General features: G+C 38.8%; 2 protein-coding genes across 5 annotated transcripts; one reads left to right on the top strand and one right to left on the bottom strand.

Moving 5' to 3' along the window:
- Positions 1-100: 100 nt before the first annotated feature.
- Positions 101-10,739, bottom strand: LOC115413416 (myotubularin-related protein 9). 4 transcript variants are annotated; one of them, XM_030126234.1, is made up of 12 exons: positions 10,621-10,739; positions 9,121-9,314; positions 7,159-7,215; positions 6,637-6,745; positions 6,397-6,522; positions 4,482-4,655; positions 2,779-2,996; positions 2,475-2,636; positions 1,982-2,123; positions 677-897; positions 426-577; positions 101-333 (listed from the first exon to the last, which is right to left on the bottom strand). In XM_030126234.1, the coding sequence occupies exons 1-12, from the start codon at positions 10,645-10,647 to the stop codon at positions 233-235; spliced, it is 1,683 nt and encodes a 560-aa protein (XP_029982094.1). In that variant the 5' UTR covers positions 10,648-10,739; the 3' UTR covers positions 101-232. The 4 variants fall into 4 exon arrangements, with proteins under 4 accessions (XP_029982094.1, XP_029982096.1, XP_029982095.1 ...); XM_030126236.1 differs by having other exon boundaries at positions 6,397-6,472; XM_030126235.1 differs by lacking the exon at positions 7,159-7,215.
- A 41-nt stretch (positions 10,740-10,780) lies between these two features.
- On the top strand, positions 10,781-13,141 carry fam167b (family with sequence similarity 167 member B). The gene is made up of 2 exons (XM_030126246.1): positions 10,781-11,203; positions 11,935-13,141. Exons 1-2 carry the CDS (start codon positions 10,910-10,912, stop codon positions 12,196-12,198), a joined length of 558 nt encoding a protein of 185 aa, XP_029982106.1. The 5' UTR covers positions 10,781-10,909; the 3' UTR covers positions 12,199-13,141.
- Positions 13,142-13,674: the final 533 nt, after the last annotated feature.

Raw genomic sequence — 13,674 nt, 5'->3', positions numbered from 1 at the left:
TAAAGGAAATACAGCACACTTTAACAGTTTTTCAAGCAGTCAATGTAAATATAGACTGCAATAGCTTAAAATGACATTCACCACAATAGCCAGTAGTTACTTTCACATAGAATTTTATGAAAGTAAAAAAAATGAGTATACATTCAAAACACAAGGTATTGTTAAAAGATATGAGGAACAATTACACACTGGTCACATTTCTCCTTAAAAGCCCATTTTCTCCACTTAATCATCAGCTAAGTGCCACCTTCCCCCACTCAATGACCATGTTCCGTATTTCTTCCTGAGCTTCCTCCAAATGACGAGTCTGTGGGGTCCACCTGAGAAAAAACCCTTTGGACAGACATGGGCTTGAGTCAGAAATGACACTGTGGGAATGACCGCTGAGGTGAACCTATGATCAAAAAATGTCAACCCCTGCTCACCTCTCCAGAGCTGCAGCGACTGAGGATGAACTGAGGGCCAGATTGCCAGATCTGTGGGCTCATACAGAGGATTGGTGTAGTGTTCTTTCTCTGTGGGCTTCAGTAGGGAATGGAACAAACAGTAAGTCTTCTCTTTGACACCTAGAGCACACCTGAGGACAAGGGGAGAGACAGAAGAGAAAATAACATCCGAAAAATAAAAAGAATATCTGTGCCATGTTCAGTTACCTATCTCTAGTAGGACAACTGACCTCTCCTGATCGTTGTTACAGAGGAAGGTGCCATAGTTAGAGAAGTAGGCCTCAGTTGCCAACCTCAACAGCAGTGCCTCAGAGAAACCTAATGCCAGGGGGAACTGTCTCCAGAGCTGCCAAACACAATCCAGCAGCAGTAGGAATACTGGGGACTCCTGCTGGAGACGAACATGGGAATAGGCTGAGTGGGCACATCGCAGCTGGAATGGGTGTCCTGCCTGGAAAGAAAAAAGAACACACTGATTCTGGTGTTTTTAAGTCTCGTCTTAGTATATATTTATCTATCATCTAAGGCATTCATTGTTTTATTTCTACAGCCAGTGCTAGTGGGCAGTTAAAATATTACTTAAATTCAGCAAAGTTTCATCCCAAATGCAATAACACGACTGAATAAATCATTAAAGAGACTGTAATGTGTAAAACAGATGTGTGTGGCGGTGGGTATATGGCTGTGAAATTGCTGTTTTTGGGTTTGTGTTATGTCATATGTTTGTGAGTGATGCACTATATTCTCGTGGCTGCACAGTATGTGAAAACAATTTTCTTGTGAAGGACAAATCCACATATCTATCTATCTATCTATCTATCTATCTATCTATCTATCTATCTATCTATCTATCTATCTATCTATCTATCTATCTATCTATCTATCTATCTATCTATCTATCTATCTATCTATCTATCTATCTATCTATCTATCTATCTATCTATCTATCTATCTATCTATCTCACTGAATGGCTACTGGAGAAATATCTGTTACATAAAATATCACTTGACCCTTTTTGTGCATAAGAGAGAAAACAAACTGCCTGGACTGCTATTTCTGTCAGACTGCATTCTTATTTGTGTTCTCTGAATTGTCAAACCCTTTCCCCACAGGAAACATGGAGAATGACCAGGAGCAAAACAAAGAGAAGCCACTTTTGTTGAACATGTGAGCACCACATGCTGCAAAATTACTATGATTTTTTTGTTTTTCTGTCAGGAACGTGCAGAGTAATATCCTATTTAGCAAGAGCTTTGGTTAAACCATGCGTCAGAGATGTCCGTTTTAATAGCACAACATATCATAGACGGATAAGGAAATAATCACATTTTTAAAAAATGTTTCCCTTCGTTTCAATTTACTAGATTAATTATTTGTTAAGCATTAAGAAAAGGCATTAAGCATTTTGTAAAGTCTCTCAATATGGTTACAAAGATTATATGAGGGCTTCAGAGATCTCCATAAAGTGCTCCCACAAATCTTTCCAAAACTTCTCCAAGCTTCCCACATGCATACCTACAGTATATACACTCACCTGCACCCATTCTCTCTCCAGCAATGCCAGGAAGCCCTCTAGTGTACGGCAGCATGGGTCCATGATGAGCTGAGCCAGAGTACTGACCAGCAAAGTGCAGTCTGTTCCTTCAGAGCCATGAACCAGAACTGAATGACCGTCCCTGATCATAAAACCAACAGACAAGCTGCTGTAATCCTCAACTGTTTGTCCTTAAATTAACAGATAAATGTAATGTCATAGGCAGGCAGGTTCTTTAAGATGAAGTGTTGCAACAGCTAGATGTTTCCTGCCACTGTCACTGCAGATAGCTACTTGAATTTCCTGGTTAGATAAAAGTTAAAGTTGTGCAACAACTTGTGGACATTTATTATACTTTTATGTATGAAAACTGATTTGCATATACATGTTTTATTTTTACTCATTAATTGTGTGCTTTACACTGTTTTATGGTTTTTATGGTGAAAACTTTTTGTCACTCATTTGTGACTCACATAGTAGATGTAGTTCCTACCTCTCCACACACTCTGCCAGCAGTCCAGCGGTTGACAGAGCAGTCTGGACATGAGAGAGCCACTTCGAATTCTCAAGTTTACTGAGCCACCGGTCCATATTTTGAGACTCGTCCCCACAGGCCTCCACCAGTTTAATTAGACTCTCCTGGAGTGCTTTTCCCCTGTACACACAATTGCATAGATAACGTTTTCATAATTTTCATATGCAAAAAAAAAAAAAAGAAGCAAAATAAGGACACTATGTGGGGCAGACCATTAACTTAAATACTGAACATTCAGCTTTTATTGTCTCCTTTCACATACTTTTCCATCTGCCTGTGCAGTCTCTTCCAGCAGCTATAGGATGACTTGGACTCAAACCCTCCACCTGTCATCCGAGCCTGCTGCACCTGCTGACTGGAGCGGGTGTCGATAATGTAACCCTTGTCTGAACTGTCAATCACTGCCTGGAGGAGGAGTTCATCTTCTCTGCAGCGCTTCCGATTGGCTCCTGTCAAAGGCTGACCACCACGCATGATTACCTGAAAAGTGGATCTGTTAGTGCAGGGGTATCAAACATGCAGCCTGTGGGCCAAAACCAGCCAGCCAAAGGTTCCAATCTGGTCCATGGGATGAGTTTGCAAAGAGCAAAAATTACACTTAAGGTATTAACAGTTAAGGGTGTAAAGCTCATTTTAACCCAATTTTATCTTAAGTGGGTCAGACCAGTAAAATAATAAAAGAATTATCTATAAATAATGACAACTCCAAATTCCATACTATATAGTTACCTCCGACAGGAGGTAATGTGATTGCTTTGCTTTGTGTGTTTGCTTGCATGTTTGATTGTTAGCAGGATAACTCAAAAAGTTATGGATGGATTTTCAGGAAATTTTGATACTGGCACAAGGAAGAAATGATTAAATTTTGGTGATGATGGGGGGGGGCAGATCTGTCTTGGTGGAGGCCTGTGCTCTCCGAGTGCTTTTCTTGTTTTAACAATGTTATGCTTGTTACTAAATGTTTTGAGCCTTTTACAACCAAACAGGGAGAAGCAGCTTTTAGTTTTTATGCTCCACACATCTGGATCAAACTACCAGAAAACTGCCGGTCTGCCGAAACTCTCAGTACTTTTAAAGCAAGGTTAAAAACTCATTTGTTTACAGCTGCCTTTGATTAGAGTAGTTTTTTCAGTTCTAATTCATGTTTTAACATTAAATTCTTAATTTTAGTCAAGAGAGTTTTTAGCTATTGGTTTAATTTTATTTTATCTCCTTTATTTAAAAAAAAAATCTTTTCTGCACTTTCCTTTTTAATGTTTTATTCTCTATGATTTTAATGGAATTTTATGCCTTTGTAAAGCACTTTGAATTGCCTTGTGTATGAATACTCCTCTACATTATAAATCAATTTGCCTTGCCTTGCCTTTCCACTTTCCTATCCACCGCGATCCGAAATGCACATGTATAAATGATAAGCTGAGGCCATAATATTGTTAAAATTGTGCTTAGTTTTCTTGAGAAATTTCAGGTTTATGTTATTCACCTTTTTTGTGAAAGGATAGCTTTCACAGTAAATGCGTCGTTCCTGTTTTTAACTTAATTTCCCATCATGCAGCATGGTACTGCACTTCCGGCCAACCATGCAATATGATTGTAAGGCTATTTATTCAAAATGACTAATATCTCCCAAAATACTGGTCCAATCAACTTGCTGAGATATTTAATGTGGAGATGGGACTATTCCTTAAATATAGGTACTGAATTGGCCAGTTAAAAACATCTAAATTTCTCAGAACTGTGCAGATACACACACACACACACACACACACACACACACACACACACACACACGCTCTGAGACCTTCCAGTATTATGATATAGATTTTACTGTTTCGCCCCATTTGAGATCAAACAGGACTGTTTGTGGCCCCTGAACTAAAATGAATTTGACACCCCTGTTTTAGTGGAAACTACAGGTTACTGTAAACTGTACACACTGCAACAGCGGACACACAAATACCTCACCATGCCATTTTTACGATGATAGTAGCAGAGGACAGGGAAACGACCTGACTGTCTGAATTTAGCCACTTTCTTCAGTGTGTCATCATCTATGTCCTTGGGGACAATCACGGCTGGAGGATAGGATGGACACACTGAATAATCTCTGTTCACGCTGCTCAATCTCCATCGCTTATGCTGCAAACAGAGGAGAGACAATTTGATGAAACCAATCACAGCAAAAAATGAATAAAATATGACATGTCACTAGGAGGCCAATGTTTGGAAATGATTAACCTTCAAATTAAAAAATCATAGAACCTCAGTGTTGGACAGTGACTGACTTCATTTACACACATACTGTAGCTATGTGCAATTGGAGGTTTTTGTACTTTACTTGAACATTTCCTGCAACTTGATACTTTCACAACATTTTATCTCAGACACAAAGGTAATGAGGATGGGGATTTTATAGAATGAATAGTAAAATGCTTTTAAAATACAGCACATTTTTAAAGATTCATTGGGTGATTTCCAAACTTTATATCAGTAGTGAGTTTTCCCTCTAAATTTAGGACATGGTTTAATTTTAAATGTCAATATTTATTCATTTTCCGAATTGTTTATACATGGAAGGGTTCCAGGGGTGCTGGAGCCTACCATCCCAGATACCATAGTGTGAAGGTGGGGTGCATCCTGGATGTATCGCCAGTTCAAAACAGGGCCAACATATCACCTATGGGTGATTTAAACTGACCAGTTAACATATTAAGGTGAATGCCTAAGGACAATGGGGAGAATCTAGAGTATCTCTAACCTTAAACCAGTATCTCACCAAATAACAAATATTAAATAAGATTCCTAAACTGAAAACAGATTTGTGTATCAGGACTTGTCAGTTCTTTTTCTTTTTCCTCATTTATCAAGTGATGAGCCCTCACATTTATCATATACCCCTGTATAAAAAACTGGATATAAATTAGTTCAAACAACCTCTATCTCCAGTAGCTGTGACAATAACATAGCATGACAAAACTGATGCGTCAATATCAATAAACCACAGATGTACAGATTACTATATCAGTCACAGGGACCAAACTCCTTTAATTTAAATATGACAAATACTCCATCACTTTTAGTTTACCTGGAAATTTCAAGCAGGCCTTTTACTTAAAACACAATATTTTAACAGTGATAGGTGCTTTTACAGAGTGCATATACTAAGAATGCCACTTCCTCCAGTGGAAAACCTGCTGTCACTAACTCCGCATGCAAAGACTTGTGTTAAATGCCTCTAAAATCACAGGAAACAGCTCACTCATGGGTGGGCCCATCTTCCTCTGCACATAGCATTTGCTGACCTTTTCACTTTGTACATGTGTACATGAGTATTTCAACTTTTTGCCAAAATGGTATTGAAACTGGCCAAAATTATTCAATTAAAATATACTCTATTGAAATTGAATAATGCCACATTGCTCTTTAGGTTAGTTTTCAGAGCAGCGTAACTTCCTTAGAACTGTCAGTGGGGTGAAATGATGAAATGTGCAGAAATATATCGCACGTTGTGGGAAAGCTGTGCCTTTAAAACACGTTACTATGGTGGTTTCTGGGTCCATCACCCTTCATCACCAGAGGAGGACATTTGTAGATTAACCGCAAATCAAGCTGCATGCACCACAATCTGAAGTAATGGAAAAAGAAATTTAAAAAAAAAAGCTAAAGGGGTTGTAGTGACAGAATAAGCTCCCAGCAACAGGGATATCCTGTTGCTTTACAGAATCATGACCTCTGCATTCAGCTTCCTTTCCATTTTCCTGTCATGTGGCTGCTGGATCACTGTTGGGAAAGGTTGCCACCCCAGTAATGTTTTTATGCATGTGAGAGAGCACAGACACAAGGACATTTCTGCATATAAACAGTTTTGTGTATTGCTTACAAGCTCCTTATGTTCACTGTAATACTTTTCAGAGGACGACAGGCCCCACTGGTCCTGTGAGCTGAGATCAGACGGTCTGTAAAAGAAAGGATACATCTCCGACACGTCATTGAGACAGGACAGGGTCTAGAGAGAATGAAGACAAGGGTTGCTATCAGAGAAAAGACATGTAAATATAGCGTTTTCTGAATCATGTGTGCTCTGTGTCAGGACTCAGCAGGACACTCTTTCATTTTATACCTCAATTGAGTGTGCAATGTTGAGACACTGCTCCATGCCTGGGATGTCCAGCTGGAGCACACGCAGGTCCTTGCACTTAACTGTGATTGTTCCCGAGGACCCAGATATCCTACAAATGCACACACACCTTTATGAAACCTACACAAAACAACGGAAACACTTCTCCCTGTGCCCACTTCCCCCCTTAATGTTTTCTAGCAGTGCAGAAAGTTTTACTGGCAGCAGTGAAAGAAGGCGGTCAGCTGGTTTGAGTCCTGAACGTGGGAAGCAGCTTTCTTTTGCTGTCAAACAAGGTGCGCAGCCCTTTACTTTATGAATAACTGTTTTCAGCAATGCTTAAGCTTCCATGTTAATTAATAAAAAAGCTGTTAATAGCAAGCAATACATGCAATATGCTAGAAAAGTGGGGAGGGCTGCTTGAATCTTGTGAAAACAATTAGCAAACTTCCTTTTGCTGAGCTCTGTGGTCAACTAGGACCACAAATAGTGTAGCAAGACACTGCAACACAGATGATGTCCAACCTTTTACTGTAGTCTGCCTTAGAGAACAGGCTGGAATAGCCCAAAAGGTTTTCCACGCTAGTTAAAAAGATGTGAGGAATAATATAATTAGATATAAATTACAGACTGGAGGAGAAGAGGAGACAGATGTGAAGTAGATTAGTCATTTTTGATTCATGTGATTCTTTGACTGAACATGAACACGGGCCTATCAGCAGCAGAAGATCCATAAATCACTTAAACATGCAGTAAGTACCTGAGCATTTCAAGTGTATAAGTAAAACTGGTGATTGAACTCTTTAAAGAAAGGGAGACCGGGTATGGTTGTAAATCTTTTTGCTTTGGCACCTGTAACTCACTTAACCCATAAAGACCCAGTGCTACTTTCGTGGCAGCTTCTGAATAAATTTTTCTCTCTATTTAACCTTTCTTATGTGATTTATCACCATTTACTATCATATTATCCTCTGTATTTTGCATTTTTTCTGAGAAAATCTGGTATTTTACTGGATTTAATTTACTGATCATGTAGATGTTCATAAAAGCTCAGATTAAAGTTGAGGGTTATTCAAAAACAGAGAAAACTGAAGAAAAAGTGATTTTTTCCCCAGTAAAATCTATCATTAACTGAACATAAAACAACCCTCTCCATCCACTGTCATTGATCCAACTCCATGGGTTTTACTGGTCAATCAGTGTTATAGATGATGATGGAGCCTCTGAACATCCAAATGGGTCATATCTGATGACCATGAAAAGATGACAGACTGTATTTTACACCAATTATTTACATCGATTAATAAGATTAGTGGATCAATAGGTATTACACATTTTTGATTAGTAGATGATTTTGGTCACCAGTGGCTGTTTGGGTCTTTATGGGTTAATAGAACTCAAACTTTCATACAAAATACACACATTTGTCTCCAACAAATAGCATCAATTCACACCTCTGTGAAAATATCACAGCCCTCATGAGCAAATGTAGAATACATAGTGTTCCTTTGTTACATCCTGCTCCACTAGGGTTGTAACATATATCTGGGTACGTACAAACAAATGAAGCAAAATACAAGGTCACATCGTACAATACGCTGCAAAAAGAGGTTTAACACAAGGGCAGAGTGAGTCACAATTTTAGCAAAATGGTCATTTTACATTTAATTTTCACTTAAAAATATATATATAAGTGATGATGGTGTGATTTTTGGTGGAGGTTCTCTCAACCCCCCCCCATTCCCTTATATTTGGAGAATAGGCAGCACCTTTGTGTCAACACTCCAGTTATTATAATATCAGAAACCACAGCCATATCACATTTTTAAAGTCACACATTAAGATTTCTTTCTCTGCCCTACAATGTACCTCTGTGAGAAAAAACACAGAGGCTCAAAAATAATATCAGTATTTGTACACTGTTGCCCATAAAGTTGGAATAACTTTGTTTCCAGACACATTCCTCTTTTTTATTCCTATTCATACACATCAGTAATCACCTTTGTCCAGGTACAATGATTATATACTGAGTCCCTTTTACAGAATAAATCGCATTGTCACTGTCATTTCGTGAGAGGATGAAAAATATTTTATTCCAAATTTATGATCAACAATGTATTTGTTTGGCTGGCTGTATATAGAGTTAAAGTCAAGAAATTGTGTGTTTTATGGTTTTTACTCCTTTTAAAGACTTGTTACAACCTCCTCACTGATGTCAGTCACTATTTAGCATTGTGATATAATTATTATAATTTTTTAAAAAATGTCTTGGGAGGTAAATTTGCTCTCTTCCATTAACATATTTCCCCCTCTATATCCACTGTGTAAACACTGAAGTGAAAATATGACTCATTTCTTATCCTGCTGCTGGAATCCCCCCATGTTACAACTACACCCAGTCTCCCCTATGCCTTATAATGATAAGACAAGTTAGAAATCATCAGTTGCTTTATTACCCTCTAAATTTTCATATAATTTTCCCTTCACCTTTTTTCAATGGCATCGATGTTCCTGAGGAGCAGTAGGATCTGCCGGGTGCTGTTCTCCTCTCTGTCCGAGAAAAGCAGGTGGTGGCCGGTGATGCACAGGGTGCCTCTGCTCGGTGGGTGCAGCGGCTGATGGAGCACAACATCCTCCACATTGGCGGTTTTAATGTGCTCGGAAAACTCCATCAGTTCCTCCTATACATAAAAAAAAAATAAAACCAAGAAACCACTGCTCCTGGACGTGCAAGTTGCAGAAGTAGTCCAGCCCTCAAGTAGTTCTAAATCACTTCCTCGCCTCTTTTTTTAAGACTGAAAATGAAAGCAAAGTCTCCTCCTCTGCACATAAGGCAGGTGGGGTTGCACTGCTGTTGCGCTGTTTGCAGAACGATAAGGAGCCTATAAATAGCCCAGATCTACATTCAATTCAGTGTGAACAAAACCAGGTGCTAATGGAGCTCAACCTTCTCAGAGAAACGAGATTGCTCAAAATAAAATGTGTTGTTTAAGGCAACAAAAGACGGAAGTGCACGTTTCCTGAGACTCAGCAACACTCACTCAGATGTGTCACACATAGGCCTATTGCTGGTGAAAGTTTGTACATTGTGGGGGTGCAGGGGACAGCAGCACCAATGGGGCTGATGTATATATAAAAGACCACTAGATGGCAGCATAATGAAGTGTAAAAAATAGTTTGTCATGAACATTTTGGACTTTATTTTAGGTTATGGTAATGCAGGGGGCACTGAAGTAGCAGAATCACATTGTCAAAATACCTAATCTGTTAAAAAAACAAAACAAACAAACATCGGAAATGATTTAACACAAATAGTGGAAAAAAAAAAAAAAAATACTGCAGAGCTCTCTGTTACATTAGGCTATTAGATTATTATTACTGGTCCACTAAGCAGCAATCTAATTTGCTTTGGTAAAATTGGAATAAAAGCACATTTATTATTTTTTCCATCCAAAAAGTTTTTTTTTTTTTTTTTTTTTTTTTTTTTAAATTATTATTATTAAGGAATGTAGCATATATTCTGCAATATCTCCAATATATTAAATAGATGTAGTCAGTCTGGATATTGGATGTACTGACATATTGTTTTGGATGCTTGAATTATTGTATTAAGTGAAGTACATGTTTCTATTGTACAGATATGGTATTAGGTGTAAGTCATCATCATAATCATCATCATCATCATAATTATTATCATCATCATTAGATTTAAATAAGCTTCAGCCTCTTATTGCTCCTTTTCGAGCAACATAGCCTAAATGTTGCTGCTGATGTAAATTCGTATAATAATGTAATATTTATGTTGAGAAAAAAAAAAAAAAAAAGGTTAATTCGTTCATTTATTCATTCATAAATGCAATAAATATCCCTTAAAATGCAGTCGTGCAGAAAAAAAGAGAGGAAAAACTATATAATCGTATAAAATGTAGTTTGATAGTTATAATAGAGTGTGTGTACACAATAAAACTCCATAAAACCAATGTTTACTTTATGTCCTTGACGCATGATGCACATGACGCTAAATCCAATCAGCGCGCCATTTGCAGAGCGTCTTCCAAACGTCGGAGTAAGGTCTTGAAGGCAGAGGCTTCTTTACAAAAATAAAAGCCTTCAGAGTCGTCCAGCCTCTCTGTCCTGTGTGGGCTGGGCAGTCCCTGCTCCTTATCTCCCTATAAAGGAGGCAAGGACCTGTTGCGCCTTATTAATCGCCAAGCTGCCAATCCAAAAGAGCGCACAACGCGAGAAATTGTTAGAAAGTCTGTTCCCAACAGAGTCCATGGATTTGAAAGAGTTGGGAGATGAGTCGTCGGAGGGAGGCACGGAGGATTTGGACAGTTTGAAAGCTCTGACAGAGAAGCTGAAGTTACAGACTCGGAGACCATCCTATCTGGAGTGGCAGGAGAGGGTGCAGAGCGGACCCTGGAAGGACGGATATCCAGAGGACAGCGCAGGAGGACAAGTCGTCTCCATGCCTGCACTTTTGAGAAATGAGAACTCAGAATTAGTTGTGCGAAACATTTGTGGCTTTGATACAATTGATGATGCTTTGGAGTTTCTGAGAAAAGAGCTGGTGAGTGATTTTGTTTGACTCAGTTAATAAATAAATAAATAAAAATAAAATACAATACAAATAAAAAAATCCAACAATGATCATTGTTTTTCATAGTTTGAGTTGTCCTGTAAATTATTGTATGTTATAACAGTGTGTTGTAACTGTGTGTTGTATTTCATGCTGCCTCTTGGCCAGGGCTCCCTTGAAAAAGAGGCTCTTATCTCAGTGGTATCTTTTTTCCTGGTTAAATAAAGGTTAAATTAAAAAAAAAAAAGTACTGTATTCTTTATTAAAGTTTGACTTGTTGCAAAATGTCACACCATTTAAGTCAGGTCAGGTGTCTTTCACAACTCCATTCTGTCAAGTTAAAAAAAAAAACAATAGAAACTGTCCAAAGTTCCCATCTGAATGTTCCAACAGATTTTAATCTACTTATGACAACATTTTTGGTGATAGTCAATTCTTCAGGTGTCAGGATGAGTTCTGCATGAACGCCTGACCTCAATTAGAAGTCTGCATGACTGACTTCATGCAGTCCTGTAGCTTAAACAAACAGTTTGTGAGACAATATGATGCCTGTCTTCTCACATTCTTAAGCTGCAGACCCGTATGCTTGTAGACGCCTTTGCTGAGAAGATAGAAATTCAGATAAATACATAAGATCCTGCCCCTAAATGTTCAAGTTTTATGTCCCACTGACTTTCTCTCTCTGTTTCCCCTCCAAATCCTCACCTCTGCTCCCTCCTCAGAGAGAGATGCAGGTTCAGGACAACCGTCTGGCCCGTCAGCTCATCCGTCTACGGGCAGAGATCCACCGGCTGAAAGTGGAACAAGTGTGTGACCGTCATAAGGAGATGCTGGACGATGCATCGTTTGAGCTGGAGGAGTGTGGAGAGGAGTCTGATCTGCTGTGTGACATCCCCATGAAGGCTGCCTTCGCCTTGTCCACCCCCCTTAAACATCTGGGCCTCACCAAGATGAACATCAACTCCAGACGTTTCTCTCTGTGTTAATATCATAACATATTTATACGTTGAGGAAGTTCCCATCTCCTCCTCCGGGTTCATGTAGCGTTATTATAAGGGTTATTTCCTCTATGTGGGATGTTCTCACATCACAGTGGCTGCTGGGTAATGGTACCATAAGTGTGAAATTAAAATATTCTTTAATGTGCAGCCTTGTTGACATTCACAGGGTGTTGCAAACCTGAACCAGCAGATACTCGTGACTCTGACACACCTTGCTGCTGGAAGAAGCCTGTGGTGTTCAGCCAATGTCTGTTCTGTACAGACTGCAATGTGAAGACAAAAAAGACAGACTGAACTTTAAATAATGGGCATTATGTTCAATATGTTTTGGTGTTGAAAAGCAGTTCCATACCTGCGAAGACTGATGGAAAAGAAAACATGTGTCTTTAAAAAAAAAGTATAAGAATATAAGGAACATTTTCTCCTGTAGCTATAGAAATCTTCACAGGGGTATTATTCTTCGTAGACATAAAGTGGGAGGTCACTCTCCAGCGTTTTTACACCTCTCCTTCACACACCAAAAATATCTCTATTGCCTCAACAGTGCTGTGACAGGACCCAGGAGCCTGTGCATAAAGTGTTACGCTTTCCACTACTGTGTTCAGATACTGCTGAGCACATAATAGAAACTATATATAGCTGGACAACGACCAAGTGTATTATGTTGCTATTAAATAAATTTAGGGCAAAATGAACTATAATCTAGGTTGATGATACCAAAAAGAGAAGATCTGAGAGTTGACATTGGTTTTATTTGTGTCACATGTACAAAAAAAAAAAGCATCTGTTGACATTGATATTACTCAAGTGTAGATTTTTCAATCATGTTACTGATTAAAAATTTATACTCTGTAAAATTCTACAATAAAACATGTTGCAGTGTTTTTCTTGCATATGCAACACAGCATTAAAGACCTCCTCTAATGTATTTGTATTTGTACATTGAACTTTATTAGCATGTAACTCAGCATCCACCTTCAGACATACAGTATGTGTCTGCATGTGTCCAGTCAGTCCTACTGTATCTCAGAGTTAATATCACCACATGCTCAGATCCAACCTATCATCCATCCTTACTCTTGAAGCCACCCTGCACAATAGTCTCTTCTTTCCTTCTTTCCTTCCTGGTGTAATATCCAAACATATGAATGAGGCCCCAGAGGGATGTGCAGAAGCAGACATTGTTGGCCATAATTAGTTGAACAAGAAATCCAGTATGCACTGACAGAGTGCGGTCACTGTGAGAAATAAGAGCACAGCTAGGACTCTTGAAATGATCATAAACTGGCGAACTTTGCTGTGAACTCATGTGACATTAGACCTCAATAGTGAAAGGAACATGAAAATTACTATGGCATGAAAAATGCACAGAGGTACCTTGAGGGCTCATTCTTTAGTGAGGGCATTTACAAAAAACCATCGCTGACTTCTGCCCCTCCGGTCTATCCTGTAGATTCTCTC

Source organism: Sphaeramia orbicularis, chromosome 22 (genome assembly GCF_902148855.1).
Source record: "Sphaeramia orbicularis chromosome 22, fSphaOr1.1, whole genome shotgun sequence".
In the NCBI taxonomy this organism is placed as follows: domain Eukaryota; kingdom Metazoa; phylum Chordata; class Actinopteri; order Kurtiformes; family Apogonidae; genus Sphaeramia; species Sphaeramia orbicularis.
This window is presented reverse-complemented; position numbering and strand designations above follow the sequence as displayed.